The 21,067-nt window shown below is 44.4% G+C and overlaps 1 protein-coding gene across 1 annotated transcript in view; it reads right to left on the reverse strand.

Annotated features, from left to right (window-relative positions):
- Positions 1-2,201: 2,201 nt before the first annotated feature.
- The window catches only part of LOC135505262 (calpain-2 catalytic subunit-like), a 44,558-nt gene continuing 25,692 nt past the window's right edge, over positions 2,202-21,067 (reverse strand). Inside the window, exons 9-20 of the mRNA XM_064924471.1 lie at positions 18,703-18,863; positions 17,523-17,692; positions 15,907-16,130; positions 13,505-13,541; positions 11,049-11,114; positions 9,705-9,762; positions 9,512-9,576; positions 8,557-8,625; positions 7,534-7,612; positions 3,213-3,329; positions 2,706-2,764; positions 2,202-2,593 (exon numbers count right to left, since the gene is read on the reverse strand). Coding sequence (XP_064780543.1) covers positions 2,570-2,593; positions 2,706-2,764; positions 3,213-3,329; positions 7,534-7,612; positions 8,557-8,625; positions 9,512-9,576; positions 9,705-9,762; positions 11,049-11,114; positions 13,505-13,541; positions 15,907-16,130; positions 17,523-17,692; positions 18,703-18,863 — 1,129 coding nt within the window. The 3' untranslated portion in view covers positions 2,202-2,569. The remainder of the gene's footprint in view (positions 2,594-2,705; positions 2,765-3,212; positions 3,330-7,533; positions 7,613-8,556; positions 8,626-9,511; positions 9,577-9,704; positions 9,763-11,048; positions 11,115-13,504; positions 13,542-15,906; positions 16,131-17,522; positions 17,693-18,702; positions 18,864-21,067) is intronic.

The raw sequence follows: 21,067 nt of genomic DNA on the forward strand, positions 1-21,067 counted from the left end.
ACTGTGGGTGTAACAGGACTCCTCAGTACTGTGGGTGTAACAGGACTCCTCAGTACTGTGGGTGTAACTGGGGGCTCCTCAGTGTTGTGGGTGTAACAGGACTCAGTACTGCGGGTGTAACAGGACTCAGTACTGTGGGTGTAACAGGACTCCTCAGTACTGTGGGTGTAACAGGACTCAGTACTGTGGGTGTAACAGGACTCAGTACTGTGGGTGTAACAGGACGCCTCAGTACTGTGGGTGTAACTGGGGGCTCCTCAGTACTGTGGGTGTAACTGGGGGCACCTCAGTACTGTGGGTGTAACTGGGGGCTCCTCAGTACTGTGGGTGTAACTGGGGGCTCCTCAGTGCTGTGGGTGTAACAGGACTCAGTACTGCGGGTGTAACAGGACTCAGTACTGTGGGTGTAACTGGGGGCTCCTCAGTACTGTGGGTGTAACTGGGGGCTCCTCAGTGCTGTGGGTGTAACAGGACTCAGTACTGTGGGTGTAACTGGGGGCTCCTCAGTACTGTGGGTGTAACTGGGGGCTCCTCAGTACTGTGGGTGTAACAGGACTCAGTACTGTGGGTGTAACTGGGGGCTCCTCAGTACTGTGGGTGTAACTGGGGGCTCCTCAGTGCTGTGGGTATAACAGGACTCAGTACTGTGGGTGTAACAGGACTCAGTACTGTGGGTGTAACTGGGGGCTCCTCAGTACTGTGGGTGTAACAGGACTCAGTACTGCGGGTGTAACAGGACTCAGTACTGCGGGTGTAACAGGACTCAGTACTGTGGGTGTAACAGGACTCAGTACTGCGGGTGTAACAGGACTCAGTACTGTGGGTGTAACAGGACTCAGTACTGCGGGTGTAACAGGACTCAGTACTGTGGGTGTAACAGGACTCCTCACTCATAACAAACTAGTGTGGAGGTTCAGAGAAACATGACACTGGCTGATTTATGTGTAAAAGTGTCTAATATTACTGCAAAATACACAATGATATATTTATAACTTTTTATAAATTCCTCAGTGTGGTTTTGTTTCAGATTAACAAAATATTATCTCTGAGAGTTTTGGAAATATTTGTATTTTTATTTAATTTAAATTTAAATCATCCTCCTTCAAATTTTACCTGATTAACCCTCCTGTTGTGTTTGTTTCATGTTAATTAATTCTGTGTTCCCGGTCCAAAATGACCATCCCATTATAGCTGATTATAAATCCATAATAATACACATATTATCACCTAATGTTGTGTTAGGTCTTTTTACCAACTTCAGTTCTTGTGAACATTACAAGTTTTGAACTTCTATTTGCTATTCATGGACTGTAGGCCTCATTGACCTGAGTTCACAACTAATTTTTGAGTAAAAATAAATAATGTATGGATTATTTTCACTATAACAAATACCCAGATGAAACATATTGTGCTATTTATCACAGACTACTTTGTGTCAAAGTTGAACAAGGACTCTCTCCTCCTCACCAGTGTCATGATCAAAGATATGATCAAGAGCCTCACATACAGTATATCATTTGGTCAATGTGCTGCCACAGAATGAATTGTGAGCAAGAGCCTCACATACAGTATATCGTTTGGTCAATGTGTATATAAGATTTATATACCAGAGCTGCGAGAAAAGTTCTATATATTATTGAAACAATGTTGCGATTGTTTATGAGAATGCCAATGGGTGTGGTTCCCATGGGGGAAAGATTCTATTGGGTTAAGGTTCCGGTCGGGGTTGCCATGGAAGCCAAGAAGGGGAGTGAGGTGTGTGTGTTTACACGCTCAAACACACATGCATGTGGGGGTCTGGGAGAGGACGTTTGTCCATCTGATGAATGGGCATGTGGCTGAACTCAATTTTATACACTAATTGTAGTCTCACCCATTAATTTCTAATGACCGGTCGGGAACTCCACAGGTGTACAAAAATGAAACACCCAAAATGTCATTAAATTCATCAAAATGTATTTTGTGTGTTCAGATCGCATAAATCTCAGTACTGGGTGTTTAACGTAGAACGTTGCAACGCGGTTGTGGTGCGGCGACAGAAGCGCAAGTTCCGTACGTTCGGTCAATACTACTGCGCCCGGAAAACCCAACCCCGTCCGTCGGGGGAGGGGCGCATGGACCGTCTCAAAGCTGGCCACATGCATGGTGCGCTTATAGGACTAAAAACTATAGATACAAGTTCGAAATAAAACAAGACACTATAATAATAATGGTGTTTATTAGCTTTGAGACATATAGAAAGGATTTTCTTTTCAAAACATGACCAAATGAGCAACACAAATCTGCATAAAAGGATCGGAACTCCGTGATACATTTATCACACAAGTATAATCTGTAAGCAACTTTCAATAGGCCTAGACAGCTAGGCTACATCTAATAAAACAAATAAAGATTTAAAACAGGATGTGATGTAATACCGTGTTTTCAAAATAAACGTCTATAAAAAGGCACTTTGGTTTCATGATTTGCAGAGGGCTCTCTTGCGCTCCTGGCTTCAATTTTTGTAAAAAACAAATTGTGGCACATAAAGTTGACAGATTTACAGACTTCTTTTTATGTCTGCAGTGTTCTAGATCATGGTAAATGACAACCACTGAAAATAGAAAAACAGAACAAAAACAATACATTAGAACTGGAAAAACACCAACAACAACATAAAAGCTGTCTTTATGAGTTGATTATAAAAGTAAGCTGAAGGTTCTCACCTGATGGATATCCAATTCAATAGAGCCAGTATTAGCCGTGTCAATCTTCATGAAGACTTCTGCAGGGTAGAGAGAGAGAGAGAGAGAGAGGTATAGGCATAAGAGAGTCTATAAACACACACTCTACCCTCTCAGAAGAGAGAAGTCTCCACATGACCCCGACACGGTAAGACAGGAAGAGAACACTGATGACTTTGTTGCCTGGATATGGCTATGAATTAAAATATACATTATGACATATTTATATCCCATAAATCCTATCTGTGGAGAGTCAAACTGTCTGCTTGTAAACCTGAGCTGAAATTAAATAGATAAAAGAGAAGAAAAGCATACCCCCCCCCAAAAAATAAGTAACCCACACATTAAAAAAAGGTACAATCTGCAATATTTACTGCTGTTCCACTCCATGGCCATTACTCAGCTTTATTGGAAAACAAAGTGCTGCCGTTTGGGCGAAAAGCATAAATTCAGGATTGTGGCTTTAAAACAGGACGTCGTTGTACTTACTGAACATCATCTCCAGTCGCATGATGCAGGCGACAAAGTTATCAAAGTCGATGGTCATGTCAGCCTCTCCATACCGAACAACCAGAATCTGGTGGATGGCGTTGTTCAGACTGAAACCTGGTGGGAGATAGAATATTACTGTGGGGTCCCAAATGATTGACAGCCTTGATAAAGATGAGTAATAATAACTGAATTAAATTAACTATTCAAATACTAAGCTATATTTTTTATGCTTCAATTTGGGGGGGGCGGGTGCCTTGTTCAGGGGAACAGTGGGTTAACTGCCTTGTTCAGGGGAACAGTGGGTTAACTGCCTTGTTCAGGGGAACAGTGGGTTAACTGCCTTGTTCAGGGGAACAGTGGGTTAACTGCCTTGTTCAGGGGAACAGTGGGTTAACTGCCTTGTTCAGGGGAACAGTGGGTTAACTGCCTTGTTCAGGGGCAGAACGACAGGTTTTTACCTTAGTGCCCCTCAGTGATCCCTGTGGGAATGTAACCCATAGAGCAGTGGTTCCCAAACTTTTTATAGTCTCGTACCCCTTCAAACATTCAACCTCCACCTGTGTACCCCCTCTAGCACCAGGGTCAGCTGTACCCCCTCTAGCACCAGGGTCAGCTGTACCCCCTCTGGCCCCAGGGTCAGCTGTACCCCCTCTGGCCCCAGGGTCAGCTGTACCCCCTCTGGCCCCAGGGTCAGCTGTACCCCCTCTGGCCCCAGGGTCAGCTGTACCCCCTCTGGCCCCAGGGTCAGCTGTACACCCTCTGGCCCCAGGGTCAGCTGTGTACCCCCTCTGGCCCCAGGGTCAGCTGTGTACCCCCTCTGGCCCCAGGGTCAGCTGTGTACCCCCTCTAGCACCAGGGTCAGCTGTGTACCCCCTCTAGCACCAGAGTCAGCTGTGTACCCCCTCTAGCACCAGAGTCAGCTGTACCACATCTAGCCCCAGGGTCAACTGTACCCCATCTAGCACCAGGGTCAGCTGTGTACCCCCTCTAGCACCAGGGTCAGCTGTGTACCCCATCTAGCCCCAGGGTCAGCTGTACCCCCTCTAGCCCCAGGGTCAGCTGTACCCCAACTAGCACCAGGGTCAGCTGTACCCCCTCTAGCCCCAGGGTCAGCTGTACCCCCTCTAGCCCCAGGGTCAGCTGTGTACCCCATCTAGCCCCAGGGTCAGCTGTACCCCCTCTAGCCCCAGGGTCAGCTGTACCCCAACTAGCACCAGGGTCAGCACACTCTCTAATGTTGTTTTTTGCTAACATTGTAAGCCTTCCACACACACACTATACGATACATTTATTAAACATAAGAATCCGTTGTGAGTTTTTGTCACAACCCGACTCGTGGGAAGTGACAAAGAGCTCTTATGTGACCAGGGCACAAATGATAATAATCAATACTTTTGCTCTTTATTTAACCATCTTACATATAAAACCTTATTTGTTCATCTATAATGGTGAATAACTCACCACAGGTTAATGAGATGGGTGTGTTTGAAAGGATGCACATAACTCTGCAGGGTTGGGTTGTATTGGAGAGAGTCTCAGTCTTAAATCATTTTCCACACACAGTCTGTGCCTGTATTTAGTTTTCATGCTAGTGAGGGTCGAAACTCCACTCTCACATAGGTACGTGGTTGCAAAGGGCATCAGTGTCTTAACAGCGTGATTTGCCAAGGCAGGATACTCTGAGCGCAGCCCAATCCAGAAATCTGACAGTGGCTTCTGATTAAATTCCATTTTCACAGAACCGCTTGTTGCAATTTGTGCAATTTCTATGAGGCTCTCTTGTGCAGATATGGGTAAGTGGACTGGAGGCATGAAAGGGATAACGAATCCAGTTGTTTGTGTCGTCCGTTTCGGGAAAGTACCTGCGTAATTGTGCAGCCAACTCACTTAGGTGCTTCGCTATATCACATTTGACATTGTCCGTAAGCTCGAGTTCATTTGCACACAAATCATACAATGATGGAAAGACGTGTGTTGTCCTTGTTAAATGCAGACAGAGAAGGGCTCCAACTTTTTAATCATAGCATCAATTTGGTCCCGCACATAGAATATAGTTGCGGAGAGTCCCATGTAATCCTAGATTCAGATCATTAAGGCGAGAAAAAACTTCACTCAGACAGGCCAGTCGTGTGAGAAACTGGTCATCATGCAAGCGGTCAGACAAGTGAAAATGATGGTCAGTAAAGAAAACATGAAGCTTTGCCCGTTGATAACCAGCGCACTTCTGAATGTTGTAAAAGCGTTTCATGGTTGATGCCTACATCATTGCATAGTGCAGAAAATACACGAGAGTTCAGGGGCCTTGCTTTAACAAAGTTAATTATTTTCACTGTAGTGTCCAAAACGTCTTTCAAGCTGTCAGGCATTCCCTTGGCAGCAAGAGCCTCTCGGTGGATGCTGCAGTGTACCCAAGTGGTGTCGGGAGCAACTGCTTGAATGGGCGTTACCACTCCACTATGTCTCCCTGTCATGGCTTTTGCACCATCAGTACAGATACCAACACATCCTGACCACCAAAGTCCATTTGATGTCACAAAGCTGTCCAGTACTTTAACAATATCCTCTTCTGTTGTCCTGGTTTCCAGTGGTTTGCAGAAGAGGATGTCTTCCTTAATTGACCCACCATAAACGTAACGGACATATACCAGGAGCTGTGCCAGGCCCGCCACGTCTGTTGACTCATCCAGCTGTAAAAGACATATACCAGGAGCTGTGCCAGGCCTGTTGACTCATCCAGCTGTAACAGACATATACCAGGAGCTGTGCCAGGCCCGCCACGTCTGTTGACTCATCCAGCTGTAACAGACATATACCAGGAGCTGTGCCAGGCCCGCCACGTCTTTTGACTCATCCAGCTGTAACAGACATATACCAGGATCTGTGCCAGGCCCTCCACGTCTGTTGACTCCTCCAGCTGTAACAGACATATACCAGGAGCTGTGCCAGGCCCGCCACGTCTGTTGACTCATCCAGCTGTAACAGACATATACCAGGAGCTGTGCCAGGCCACGTCTGTTGACTCATCCAACTGTAACAGACATATACCAGGAGCTGTGCCAGGCCATGTCTGTTGACTGATGCATCGTGAAACAGTGTTATTTGATGCAGGCATTGTCTGTATAGTTTTCTGGGCCTTTACCACCCAGTATTGTCCCAGCCATATCTGTGGCAGCAGGAAGAATGAAGTCCTCCCCAATAGTAAGGGGCTTGTCTGTCCTAGCCACTCGGTAGCTCACCATATAGGACTCTTCTAGGCCCTTCTTATTAATGGTATCTGTTGCTTTTATACATGTCTTACTACTCGAAATCAGTCTTAATTCTCACTCAACATTCTCCTGTGGATTATTTTTCAAATTGGCATGTTTTGTTTCTAAATGACTGTGCAGGAGTGAAGGTTTCATCGAGTTGTGAGGTGATACTTTTGCACATATAACACACTGTGGTTGAGGAAAGGCACTACTCCCAATATAAGTGAACCCCAAAATCAATGTAATTCTCATCATATTTGCGCCGCTTTGATGGTCCAACGTCCCTGTCTGTTGTTCGGTGCTTTCTCTGGTAAGGGGGCAGTAGCTCTTCGGCTGCATCAGATTCACAACTGTCAGTGTCCATGCTAGCTGGGCAAACAACAAATGTAGAATTACTGATGCTAGCATTGGATGTGCTCATGGAAGCAGAACAGCTCGTGTCGTCGACAGGTGCAGGTGTAGAACTGCTGGTAGTAGCAGTACTACCAGTAGAGATGGTATGTGTCTCTATGGACGTGGGCCTTACTAAATGGACTCTTTGAAAATGCGAAGAACGTATGTTTTTTTGTATTTTTTTATATATATTTTTTTAAATAATATTTTTTTTTTATGGCAGTTATGGAATATCTTCATAGATTAGTTATTTTAAAAAATGATGTTTTACCCCTTTTTCTCCCCAATTTCGTGGTATCCAATTGTTAGTAGCTACTATCTTGTCTCATCGCTACAACTCCCATATGGGCTCGGGAGAGACGAAGGTTGAAAGTCATGCGTCCTCCGATACACAACCCAACCAACCCGCAAGCCAGCCGCACCACTGTGTCGGAGGAAACACCGTACACCTGGCAACCTTGGTTAGTGCGCACTGCGCCCGGCCCGCCACAGGAGTCGCTGGTGCGCGATGAGACAAGGATATCCCTACCGGCCAAACCCTCCCTAACCCGGACGACGCTAGGCCAATTGTGCGTCGCCCCACGGACCTCCCGGTCGCGGCCGGTTACGACAGAGCCTGGGGCGTGAACCCAGAGTCTCTGGTTGCACAAAATTCAGTTTATTTTATGTCCACAAACCTGCATCCTTCAAGGCCATCCTCATTTCTGGGGTACTCATGATGCCAGAGTTATCCATGTCATTCTTCTTATAAATGCACTAGAGGAAGGAAGGGATGGAGAGAGGGATGGAGGGTCAATAAGGAAGGGATGGATGACGGGATGGAGGGGAATAAGGAAGGGATGGATGATGGGATGGAGGGGGAATAAGGAAGGGATGGATGACGAGATAGAGGGGGAATAAGGAAGGGATGGATGACGGGATGGAGGGGGAATAAGGAAGGGATGGATGACGAGATAGAGGGGGAATAAGGAAGGGATGGATGACGGGATGGAGGGGGAATAAGGAAGGGATGGAGGGGGAAAAGGAAGGGATGGATGACAGGATGGAGGGGGAATAAGGAAGGGATGGAGGGGGAAAAGGAAGGGATGGATGACGGGATGGAGGGGGAATAAGGAAGGGTAAAGCACACACAACACTGTAAAACACACTACACTGAACACTGTAAAATACACACACACACACACACACTACACTGTAAAGCACACACGACACTGAACACTGTAAAACACACACTACACTGAAACACACACACTACACTGAAAAATACACACTACAATGTGAACACTGTAAACACTGTAAAACACACACTATACTGAACACTAAAACACACACTGTGAACTCTGTAAAACACACTACACTGTAAAACACACACTACACTGCAAAACACACACACACACACACACACTGCAAAACACACACTACACTGACGAGATAGATGGGGAATAAGGAAGGGTTATAATCAGATTGCACTGTGTAAAACACACACTACACTGTAAAACACACTACACTGAACACTGTAACACACACACAACTCTCTGTAAAGTAAACACTCGTATATAGGCTGTCCATTCTTACACAACACAAATAATACAGAATTAGCTCTGGTCCAAGGGGTTACGTGCAGCTTGCGGACGCTGAAGTTGTACGTAACACCATGGACCAGAGCTACCACAGCAGTAACACAAACACTAGAACCTCACCAAGTATCTCTGGATCTTCTTCCACAGTGTCGCAAATTCTCCCAGCCCCAGTTGTCCGTTACCATTGTCCTGTAGGGCGGTTAAGGCTCAACAAGTATCCGGACATCAGGAAGCCCAAGAAACCAGAACATTCCAAACTAAAAACTTTCATGTGTCAAGTTATGCACAGTGTGCAGATCTCAAGCTAGAATACCATTCTAGATCTAGAACACCATTCTAGAATACCATTCTAGATCTAGAATACCATTCTTTATATAGACACAGACACAGTATATAAATCACTGTGATGTAGCCATACCTGGGTTCAAATACATGTGTATTTGAGAATCTGGTACTTAAAATACCATTTTTTGAGGGTGTATTTGTGTATTTTCAGAAAACACAGCCCAAAACAAGTAATTTTATTTGAGTATTTTAACGGTTATTTCTAAAAAAAAAAAATAATAGTTGACCAAATTGTATTTACAATTATTTTCTCAAACTTTTTTCACATACCATTTTGAAATACCAGGGTTAAACACACAGGAGTGTGTTTGAGTCACTGTATTTTCCAAATACAATTTCAAATATTAAACTACTTGTCTTTTCAAATAAAATACATCTGGATACTAACTTTCTGAAAGTAACTGAGACATTGTAAATAGTATTTAAACCCAGGTCTGAATCTAGTGGCGCTGTGAATTTATTTATATTTTACCTTTATTTAACTCGGCAAGTCAGTTAAGAACAAATTATTATTTTCAATGACGGCCTGGGAACAGTGGGTTAACTGCCTGTTCAGAGGCAGAAGGACAGATTTTTACCTTGTCAGCTCGGGGGTTTGAACTTGCAACCTTCCGGTTACTAGTCCAACGCTCTAACCACTAGGCTACGCTGCCGCCTCTACACTCTAACCACTAGGCTACGCTGCCGCCTCTACACTCTAACCACTAGGCTACCCTGCTGTATAGGATACGTCCATGAGGTTGACCATGACTCTGGCTGTTTCCAGGCTGAAACCGTCCGTCTTTATGTCCGTTCCTGTAGAGGAGACAAAGAGTTAGGACTTCTGCAGACTTCCACTCTACATAAAACAGTGTGCAGTATATGTACGGTACAAATACGAATCATGACGGGAAAGAAAGCATATATATATGCACTTCACTCACGTTTAGCTATGATTTTGTTGAGAATCGACTGGAGCTCAGCTGCTGAAATCTCCATGTCCTAGAAACAAGTGACAGTCACAAAAATTACAACTCTTATGTAAGGTTTCCCTCACACGGGAAAAGAGACATTTTCAACAAAATAACGGAAGCCAATCTTTCCCCGTTGAAAGCATTTCAGCCAAGCTTGAATTGAACAACAACAAAATATTAACGAATATAATAAACGAACAACAACAAAATATTTTTATTTTTTATTTTTATTAAAGATGGATTATCGCTCCTGATCAAAATGTCGTGAATGATAGATATTCATGTCGTAGTCACGAGTCAACTGCATTACCCTCAAAAGTTACTTCAACCAGTGAATGCTAGCAACAGCTAGCTATTCAGCCTGTCTTAATTAATGAGTGTTAGCATGCTAATAGCTAACCCCGCACACAAACGTTTATATTTTTATTAAGGGGTAGGTAGTAAGTTGATAACGATATCACCAAAGTATGTTGTATTGGACATTTCAAAAAATCATTCCAAGCTAATGTGAAAACAGTCATGGTATTTAGTTTAACAAGGCAACCTTGCGGCTAATTTGAAATGGCCGTCAACGGTAGATTTTTGGGGGGGATTTATGCGTCCGTACCCCAGTAAGACCCACATGGCCGCAGTGACGAGGTTTATGTCACAGGGTGGAACTGTTGAGTTGTGAACACAGAGCTTCTTTCTCGTTGCCAGGTGTAGTTGATTGTAAATTAAGGGTGTGGCTTTCTGTATTTAACCTGTCTGTTTGCTCCTCTTCAGCAGATTCCCATTACTGTGTGTAGGTTGGCGTGCACAGGGAGAACAAGAACGGTGAGAGAAGCAGCTGTGTGATTGTAAAGTACAGTATGTTGTTTCTGTGGTGTCAGTGTCATTGACCTGCTCCACTTCTCCCTGGTCACGCCCTTCTATATATATATATAAAAAAAACTAGTGTTGCACAATACCTCTATAAATGAGTTACATTTGTTCGACGTATTGAATTGTTGATCTGTTTCCAATGTTTTGAAATCGGTCCAGTGATAAAGATATGTACGAGAGCTGCTGGGGATTCAAGTAACAGGAGCACCGAAGGCAACATATTGTTGTTGTGAATTATGTAACTCAGCCGGGAAAATAAACTGTTGATGATATGTGTGTATTTTATTTCCATGCTCCGCCCCTTTAAGAACATGTTTTATTTTAGTCCTGTATTTAAAAAGGTGGTAATTGTACGGCGACAGAAATGAGGTGTGTGTAAACACCCCACGTGACATACACTCACTACTGAAGCCTTTTTCCCCCTCAGTGATAACGGTGAGTACAACTCACTTTTCCAGCCAGCTTTGCGAAGAGACCTCTGAACCCAGCATCAACCTCCGCTTCAGACACAGTGTCCTGGGGAAATAGGAGTGAAAAACACTTATAGCACATTGATAAGTCACAGGGTATAGTAGTGATAGGATAAGTCATAGGCTATAGTAGTGATAAGATAAGTCACAGGCTATAGTAGTGGTAGGAAGGTATAGTAGTCACAGGGTATAGTAATGATAGGATAAGTCACAGGGTATAGTAGTGATAGGATAAGTCACAGGGTATAGTAGTGATAGGATAAGTCACAGGGTATAGTAGTGATAGGATAAGTCACAGGGTATGCTATAGTAGTGATAGGAAAAGTCACAGGGTATAGTAGTGATAGGATAAGTCACAGGGTATAGTAGTGATAGGATAAGTCACAGGGTATGCTATAGTAGTGATAGGAAAAGTCACAGGGTATAGTAATGATAGGATAAGTCACAGGGTATAGTAGTGATAGGATAAGTCACAGGGTATAGTAGTGATAGGATAAGTCATAGGCTATAGTAGTGATAAGATAAGTCACAGGCTATAGTAGTGGTAGGAAGGTATAGTAGTCACAGGGTATAGTAATGATAGGATAAGTCACAGGGTATAGTAGTGATAGGATAAGTCACAGGGTATAGTAGTGATAGGATAAGTCACAGGGTATAGTAGTGATAGGATAAGTCACAGGGTATAGTAGTGATAGGATAAGTCACAGGGTATAGTAGTGATAGGATAAGTCACAGGGTATAGTAGTGATAGGATAAGTCACAGGGTATAGTAGTGATAGGATAAGTCACAGGGTATAGTAGTGATAGGATAAGTCACAGGGTATAGTAGTGATAGGATAAGTCACAGGGTATAGTAGTGATAGGATAAGTCACAGGGTATAGTAGTGATAGGATAAGTCACAGGGTATAGTAGTGATAGGATAAGTCACAGGGTATAGTAGTGATAGGATAAGTCACAGGGTATAGTAGTGATAGGATAAGTCATAGGGTATAGTAGTGATAGGATAAGTCACAGGGTGTAGTAGTGATAGGATAAGTCACAGGGTATAGTAGTGATAGGATAAGTCACAGGGTATAGAAGTGGTAGGATAAGTCACAGGGTATAGTAGTGATAGGATAAGTCACAGGGTATAGAAGTGGTAGGATAAGTCACAGGGTATAGTAGTGATAGGATAAGTCACAGGGTATAGTAGTGATAGGATAAGTCACAGGGTATAGGAGTGGTAGGATAAGTCACAGGGTATAGTAGTGATAGGATAAGTCACAGGGTATGTTATAGCAGTAATAGGATAAGTCACAGGGTATAGTAGTGATAGGATAAGTCACAGGGTATAGAAGTGGTAGGATAAGTCACAGGGTATAGTAGTGATAGGATAAGTCACAGGGTATAGTAGTGATAGGATAAGTCACAGGGTATAGTAGTGATAGGATAAGTCACAGGGTATAGTAGTGATAGGATAAGTCACAGGGTATAGGAGTGGTAAGATAAGTCACAGGCTATAGTAGTGGTAGGAAGGTATAGTAGTCACAGGGTATAGTAATGATAGGATAATCACAGGGTATAGTAGTGATAGGATAAGTCACAGGGTATGCTATAGCAGTAATAGGATAATTCACAGGGTATGCTATAGTAGTGATAGGATAAGTCACAGGGTATAGTAGTGATAGGATAAGTCACAGGGTATGCTATAGCAGTAATAGGATAAGTCACAGGGTATGCTATAGTAGTGATAGGATAAGTCACAGGGTATGCTATAGTAGTGATAGGATAAGTCACAGGGTATGCTATAGTAGTGATAGGATAAGTCACAGGGTATAGTAGTGATAGGATAAGTCACAGGGCATAGAAGTGGTAGGATAAGTCACAGGGTATGCTGTAGTAGTGATAGGATAAGTCACAGGGTATAGAAGTGGTAGGATAAGTCACAGGGTATAGTAGTGGTAGGATAAGTCACAGGGTATAGTAGTGGTAGGATAAGTCACAGGGTATAGAAGTGGTAGGATAAGTCACAGGGTATGCTATAGTAGTGATAGGATAAGTCACAGGGTATAGAAGTGGTAGGATAAGTCACAGGGTATAGTAGTGGTAGGATAAGTCACAGGGTATAGTAGTGATAGGATAAGTCACAGGGTATAGTAGTGATATGATAAGTCACAGGGTATGCTATAGCAGTAATAGGATAAGTCACAGGGTATGCTATAGTAGTGATAGGATAAGTCACAGGGTATAGAAGTGGTAGGATAAGTCACAGGGTATAGTAGTGATAGGATAAGTCACAGGGTATGCTGTAGTAGTGATAGGATAAGTCACATGGTATAGTAGTGATAGGATAAGTCACAGGGTATAGATGTGGTAGGATAAGTCACAGGGTATGCTGTAGTAGTGATAGGATAAGTCACATGGTATAGTAGTGATAGTGTGATTTGGTTCCTTACATTGTCTAGTTTAGCCTCTACACGGTCTTCACAGTGGCTGTGGAACAGAGAAATAAATACATTAAACACATATGTACACACATACAATTGTTGCTCAACTACATTTTGGGATTATTCTGCGGGATTTAGAGGTAATATGTGGTTTAGTACGGTACTCTGCGTCACTGCTGCATTGCTCCAGACCACCACAAGGGGGAGTTAGAGCACTGGTTATGCTTTTGGGTCCCAAGGCGCTAACTGACAACGAATGAATGGGCGACATAAACCAAATAGAAACTGATAATTGTGCACGACTTCAAAATTGAAAATCAATTAATTGAAGGATGAGGATGAAGAAGGTGATTGAATTTAGAACAATAGTGTGAGAATTGGTCTTCCTCTGTCCTGCACGCGCACACACCCGGAAAAACACTTATTTATACTCGTCAGTATTACTCACTAAAACTGTTGTTCCACTAAGGTTTTTATTCTAAGAGAAAGGAAAATGGTAAATTATATTCCATAATATTCTTACGATATATGTGTTGACTAAATATTTGCAAGTGATGTCTGCTAAATAATCAAGTTGATGGCGCAGTCATATAGCCTCGGCAGCTAGATAAAGCTGAGTGACTCAGTCAAATAGCCTCGGCACCTACATAAAGCTGAGTGACTCAGTCAAATAGCCTCGGCACCTACATAAAGCTGAGTGACTCAGTCAAATAGCCTCGGCACCTACATAAAGCTGAGTGACTCAGTCATATAGCCTCAGCACCTACATAAAGCTGAGTGACTCAGTCATATAGCCTCACCTACATAAAGCTGAGTGACTCAGTCATATAGCCTCAGCACCTACATAAAGCTGAGTGACTCAGCAATATAGCCTCATCACCTACATAAAGCTGAGTGACTCAGTCATATAGCCTCATCACCTACATAAAGCTGAGTGACTCAGTCATATAGCCTCGACACCTACATAAAGCTGAGTGACTCAGTCATATAGCCTCATCACCTACATAAAGCTGAGTGACTCAGTCATATAGCCTCAGCACCTACATAAAGCTGAGTGACTCAGCAATATAGCCTCATCACCTACATAAAGCTGAGTGACTCAGTCATATAGCCTCATCACCTACATAAAGCTGAGTGACTCAGCAATATAGCCTCATCACCTACATAAAGCTGAGTGACTCAGTCATATAGCCTCAACACCTACATAAAGCTGAGTGACTCAGTCATATAGCCTCAGCACCTACATAAAGCTGAGTGACTCAGTCATATAGCCTCGACACCTACATAAAGCTGAGTGACTCAGTCAAATAGCCTCGACACCTACATAAAGCTGAGTGACTCAGTCATATAGCCTCGACACCTACATAAAGCTGAGTGACTCAGTCAAATAGCCTCGACACCTACATAAAGCTGAGTGACTCAGTCAAATAGCCTCGACACCTACATAAAGCTGAGTGACTCAGTCAAATAGCCTCGGCACCTACATAAAGCTGAGTGACTCAGTCAAATAGCCTCGACACCTACATAAAGCTGAGTGACTCAGTCATATAGCCTCTGTACCTACATAAAGCTGAGTGACTCAGTCAAATAGCCTCGGCACCTACATAAAGCTGAGTGACTCAGTCATATAGCCTCACCTACATAAAGCTGAGTGACTCAGTCATATATATATATATATTTTTTTTTGGGGGGGGGGACCTTTAATTGTGCTAATATTATATACTTATTATGGTCTGGCCCCCGTCATCCAATTGTTATAATAGGGTTTGAAGCAATAGCCTACCTGGGTGTCAACTATTTCAGCACCATTTCACGCTGCTCTGAGACGAGCATGGGGACTGATCTTGATAAATCAATGAGATTTTTATTTCCCCTTAATCTCCGTTTGGGTATTGGTTAGACTACAATTAGGGTGTGGAAACGGTCACGTTGTACAGCACCATATTTTCCTAAAAGAAACCCTGAGGGTTTTGTTTTTCTTGGAATAGAAACACCATAATATTAATCAAATTAATTAAGATACATTTCTTAAAATCAATCCAATATACCATGTCCTGACAAAAAATAAAATGGTTTTAAATTCTCTAGTACAGCCAATATTACAAAAATTCAAATGCTTCTCAAAGATGCCCTCTGGTGGTCAAACTAGCAATAACTAACATTAATGGCAACAATGGCGGACACTTAAACAACGTGCCATAGAATTCTGTGGCAGCCCGCAAGGTGGGCTGTAGTATGACGCAACTTTTACAGGAAGAATCACTGAACACACACACGTACACGTACACACACACACACACACACACACACACACACACACACACACACACACACACACACACACACACACACACACACACACACACACACACACACACACACACACACACACACACACACACACTCCTTACTGAAATTGGGCCTGTTTCTCTGAGAACACTCTAAGGCAGAAGTCAGCATTCAGGTCGGCCTCGAAGGTGGAGGGGACGATGAGGTATTCTCCAGGGGGCAGTTTGAAGCGGGTGCTGACCTCTCTCAGGTTGATGAAGGTCTCAGAGCGGGCCTTCTGGGCATGGGTCAGGAAATAGTTCTTATCCAGGTGGACCTCCCTCTGGCCGTGGAACTGTTGTGGTACCTGGGAGTAGAAACACATAATGTTACATCAGCAGGTAGAGTGGTTGGAGTGTAGGGACGGCAGGTAGCCTAGTGGTTAGAGTGTAGGGACGGCAGGTAGCCTAGTGTTTAGAGTGTAGGGAAGGCAGGTAGCCTAGTGGTTAGAGTGTAGGGACGGCAGGTAGTCTAGTGGTTAGAGTGTAGGGACGGCAGGTAGCCTAGTGGTTAGAGTGTAGGGACGGCAGGTAGCCTAGTGGTTAGAGTGTAGGGACGGCAGGTAGACTAGTGGTTAGAGTGTAGGGACGGCAGGTAGTCTAGTGGTTAGAGTGTAGAGACGGCAGGTAGCCTAGTGGTTAGAGTGTAGGGAAGGCAGGTAGCCTAGTGGTTAGAGTGTCGGGACGGCAGATAGCCTAGTGGTTAGAGCGTAGGGACGGCAGGTAGCCTAGTGGTTAGAGCGTATGGACGGCAGGTAGCCTAGTGGTTAGAGAGTAGGGACGGCAGGTAGCCTAGTGGTTAGAGAGTAGGGACGGCAGGTAGCCTAGTGGTTAGAGAGTAGGGACGGCAGGTAACCTAGTGGTCAGTGTAGGGACGGCAGGTAGCCTAGTGGTTAGAGAGTAGGGACGGCAGGTAACCTAGTGGTCAGTGTAGGGACGGCAGGTAGCCTAGTGGTTAGAGAGTAGGGACGGCAGGTAACCTAGTGGTCAGAGCGATGGACTAGTAACTGAAAGGTTGCAAGATCGAATCCCCGAGCTGACAAGGTAAAAATCTTTCGTTCTGCCCCTGAACAAGGCAGTTAACCCACTTTTCCTAGGCCATCATTGTAAATAAGAATTTGTTCTTAACTGACTTGCCTCGTTAAATAAAAAAACGTCACATAATGTTAATGTTACATCAGCCACAGCCAGAGGGGAATCTTCTGCAGCTCAGTTGGAAGAGCGTGGTGCTCGCAACGGCAGAAATGTGAGTTTGATTACCGGGGACCACCGATTCTTAAAATGCATGCGCACGTCACTAAGACACTTTGGATAGAGGTGTCTGCTAAATGTCACATTTTAATATAGTATACTGTAAATCACATTAAAGTAACAGACAGGACTGGTTATCAATTATGGATTTATCTGACAGCAGTGGGTTTAATATAGCCCGAGTGCTGGACTGTTTATCCTGCCAACTCAATGGCTTGACATGGATAGCAATGGAGTTTTATCTTCTGCCTCTGCATTGCTCCTTGGGGTTTTAGGCTGGGTATCTGGAAAGCACTTTTTGGTGTGACAACTGCTGACTATGTAAACAGGGAATCATAAAACATAAGTGATGGAATGATTGATTGGCGAGAGCACAAACAGATCTTAATATATTATATTATTAATAAATTAGTATTATAATGATGCCCCCCCCCCTCTACAAGCCCCACCTCATAGATGGCGAATCCGATGGTATGCATGTCCTCTCCAACTTTCCTCATCCGTCTTCTGTTCTTCTGGATGAGTCCCACCACAAAGCTACAGCCCACCTCATTATCCCCCGGGTCGTCATCCTCTTCTTCCAGATTGATCTTGAACTGGGGATTCATCCAGAACGTGTCTGTGGGGGGGAGGCGGGGGGGAGGCGGGGGCCCACGGTTATTATGAAAGAGAGCACTGTTATAAAGAATGACTTGTAGTGTACGGTTGAGGTGTGTTTGTGGTAAAAAAACAAACAACATTTTTAGGTGTCTGTGGAAGGATTTGTGGAAGGATCTGTGGGAGTAGAGATTGACCAGGGTCAATATGAGGGTTGGGTTGATGGAGACAATAGAACAGAAGGTGTTTTATTTATACTCGTGGGCCATTTCCACTGCATGGATTTAGCCTGACGTTTGACCTAAAGACTCCACTTCTATGGCTGAGGAAACTGTCTGTGTGAGTCACAGGAGGTTGGTGACACCTCAATTGGGGAGGACAGTCTCATAGTAATGGCTGGGACTGAATTAATGGAATGGTATGGAACTCAAAATACATATGGTTTCCAGATGTATGATACCATTCCGTTTACTCCCATTCCGTTTACTCCCATTCCGTTTACTCCCATTCCGTTTACTCCCATTCCGTTTACTCCCATTCCGTTTACTCCCATTCCGTTTACTCCCATTCCATTTACTCCCATTCCATTTACTCCCATTCCATTTACTCCCATTCCATTTACTCCCATTCCATTTACTCCCATTCCATTTACTCCCATTCCGTTTACCCCCATTCCATTTACTCCCATTCCATTTACTCACATTCCGTTTACTCCCATTCCATTTACTCCCATTCCATTTACTCCCATTCCATTTACTCCCATTCCATTTACCCCCATTCCATTTACCCCCATTCCATTTACTCCCATTCCATTTACTCCCATTCCGTTTACTCCCATTCCGTTTACTCCCATTCCATTCACTCCATTCCATTTACTCCCATTCCATTTACTCCCATTCCATTAACACCATTCCATTAACACCATTCCATTTACTCCATTCCATTTACTCAATTCCAGTGATTATTATGAGCTGCCCTCCCGTAAACAGCCTCCTGTGGTGTGTGTGCCTGTGTGTATGGGGCGTGCTTTACGGGCATTATTCCTGCATCCTCCTGCGGTCGATCCTTTCCTCCAGGCCCCGTCGTAGTTGGTCACACTCCATTGTTTTGTATCATCGGAGGTCAGGGTGTCAGGGGTCAGAGTGCAGATCTCCAGACGATGGTAATTCTTCATGAAGTCCGTGTACGACATCCTGTGAAGACACGTAGCAACACCAAGTCAGAGAGAGACATCCAGTAAAGACACGTAGCAACACCAAGTCAGAGAGAGACATCCAGTAAAGACACGTAGCAACACCAAGTCAGAGAGAGACATCCTGTAGAGACACGTAGCAACACCAAGTCAGAGAGAGACAACCTGTGAAGACACGTAGCAACACCAAGTCAGAGAGAGACATCCAGTAAAGACACGTAGCAACACCAAGTCAGAGAGAGACAACCTGTAAAGACACGTAGCAACACCAAGTCAGAGAGAGACATCCTGTAGAGACACGTAGCAACACCAAGTCAGAGAGAGACAACCTGTAAAGACACGTAGCAACACCAAGTCAGAGAGAGACATCCTGTAGAGACACGTAGCAACACCAAGTCAGAGAGAGACAACCTGTAAAGACACGTAGCAACACCAAGTCAGAGAGAGACAACCTGTAAAGACACGTAGCAACACCAGGTCAGAGAGAGACAACCTGTAAAGACACGTAGCAACACCAAGTCAGAGAGAGACAACCTGTAAAGACACGTAGCAACACCAAGTCAGAGAGACAACCTGTAAAGACACGTAGCAACACCAAGTCAGAGAGAGACAACCTGTAAAGACACGTAGCAACACCAAGTCAGAGAGAGACATCCAGTAAAGACACGTAGCAACACCAAGTCAGAGAGAGACAACCTGTAAAGACACGTAGCAACACCAAGTCAGAGAGAGACAACCTGTAAAGACACGTAGCAACACCAAGTCAGAGAGAGAGACAACCTGTAAAGACACGTAGCAACACCAAGTCAGAGAGAGACATCCAGTAAAGACACGTAGCAACACCAAGTCAGAGAGAGACAACCTGTAAAGACACGTAGCAACACCAAGTCAGAGAGAGACATCCTGTAGAGACACGTAGCAACACCAAGTCAGAGAGAGACAACCTGTAAAGACACGTAGCAACACCAAGTCAGAGAGAGACAACCTGTAAAGACACGTAGCAACACCAAGTCAGAGAGAGACAACCTGTAAAGACACGTAGCAACACCAAGTCAGAGAGAGACAACCTGTAAAGACACGTAGCAACACCAAGTCAGAGAGAGACAACCTGTAAAGACACGTAGCAACACCAAGTCAGAGAGAGACAACCTGTAAAGACACGTAGCAACACCAAGTCAGAGAGAGACAACCTGTAAAGACACGTAGCAACACCAAGTCAGAGAGACATCCAGTAAAGACACGTAGCAACACCAAGTCAGAGAGACATCCTGTAGAGACACGTAGCAACACCAAGTCAGAGAGAGACAACCTGTAAAGACACGTAGCAACACCAAGTCAGAGAGAGACAACCTGTAAAGACACGTAGCAACACCAAGTCAGAGAGAGAGACAACCTGTAAAGACACGTAGCAACACCAAGTCAGAGAGAGACATCCAGTAAAGACACGTAGCAACACCAAGTCAGAGAGAGACAACCTGTAAAGACACGTAGCAACACCAAGTCAGAGAGAGACATCCTGTAAGACACGTAGCAACACCAAGTCAGAGAGAGACAACCTGTAAAGACACGTAGCAACACCAAGTCAGAGAGAGACAACCTGTAGAGACACGTAGCAACACCAAGTCAGAGAGAGACAACCTGTAAAGACACGTAGCAACACCAAGTCAGAGAGAGACAACCTGTAAAGATCAAGTCGGGAAACTATTATTCTTTAACACACAAATCAAATCACGGAACTTGTAAGAACAGGACAGTGGGTTTGATTCCAATGGGGTGGCAGGGTGGCCTAGTGGTTAGAGTGTAGGGACGGCAGGGTGGCCTAGTGGTTAGAGTGTAGGGACGGCAGGGTGGCCTAGTGGTTAGAGTGTAGGGACGGCAGGTAGCCTAGTGGTTAGAGTGTAGAGGTGGCAGGTAGCCTAGTGGTTAGAGTGTAGGGACGGCAGGGAGCCTAGTGGTTAGAGTGTAGGGACGGCAGGGTGGCCTAGTGGTTAGAGTGTAGGGACGGCAGGGAGCCTAGTGGTTAGAGTGTAGGGACGGCAGGGAGCCTAGTGGTTAGAGTGTAGGGACGGCAGGTAGCCTAGTGGTTAGAGTGTAGGGACGGCAGGTAGCCTAGTGGTTAGAGTGTAGGGACGGCAGGGAGCCTAGTGGTTAGAGTGTAGGGACGGCAGGGAGCCTAGTGGTTAGAGTGTAGGGACGGTAGGTAGC

This window comes from Oncorhynchus masou, chromosome 18 (assembly GCF_036934945.1).
Source record: "Oncorhynchus masou masou isolate Uvic2021 chromosome 18, UVic_Omas_1.1, whole genome shotgun sequence".
Taxonomy (NCBI): domain Eukaryota; kingdom Metazoa; phylum Chordata; class Actinopteri; order Salmoniformes; family Salmonidae; genus Oncorhynchus; species Oncorhynchus masou.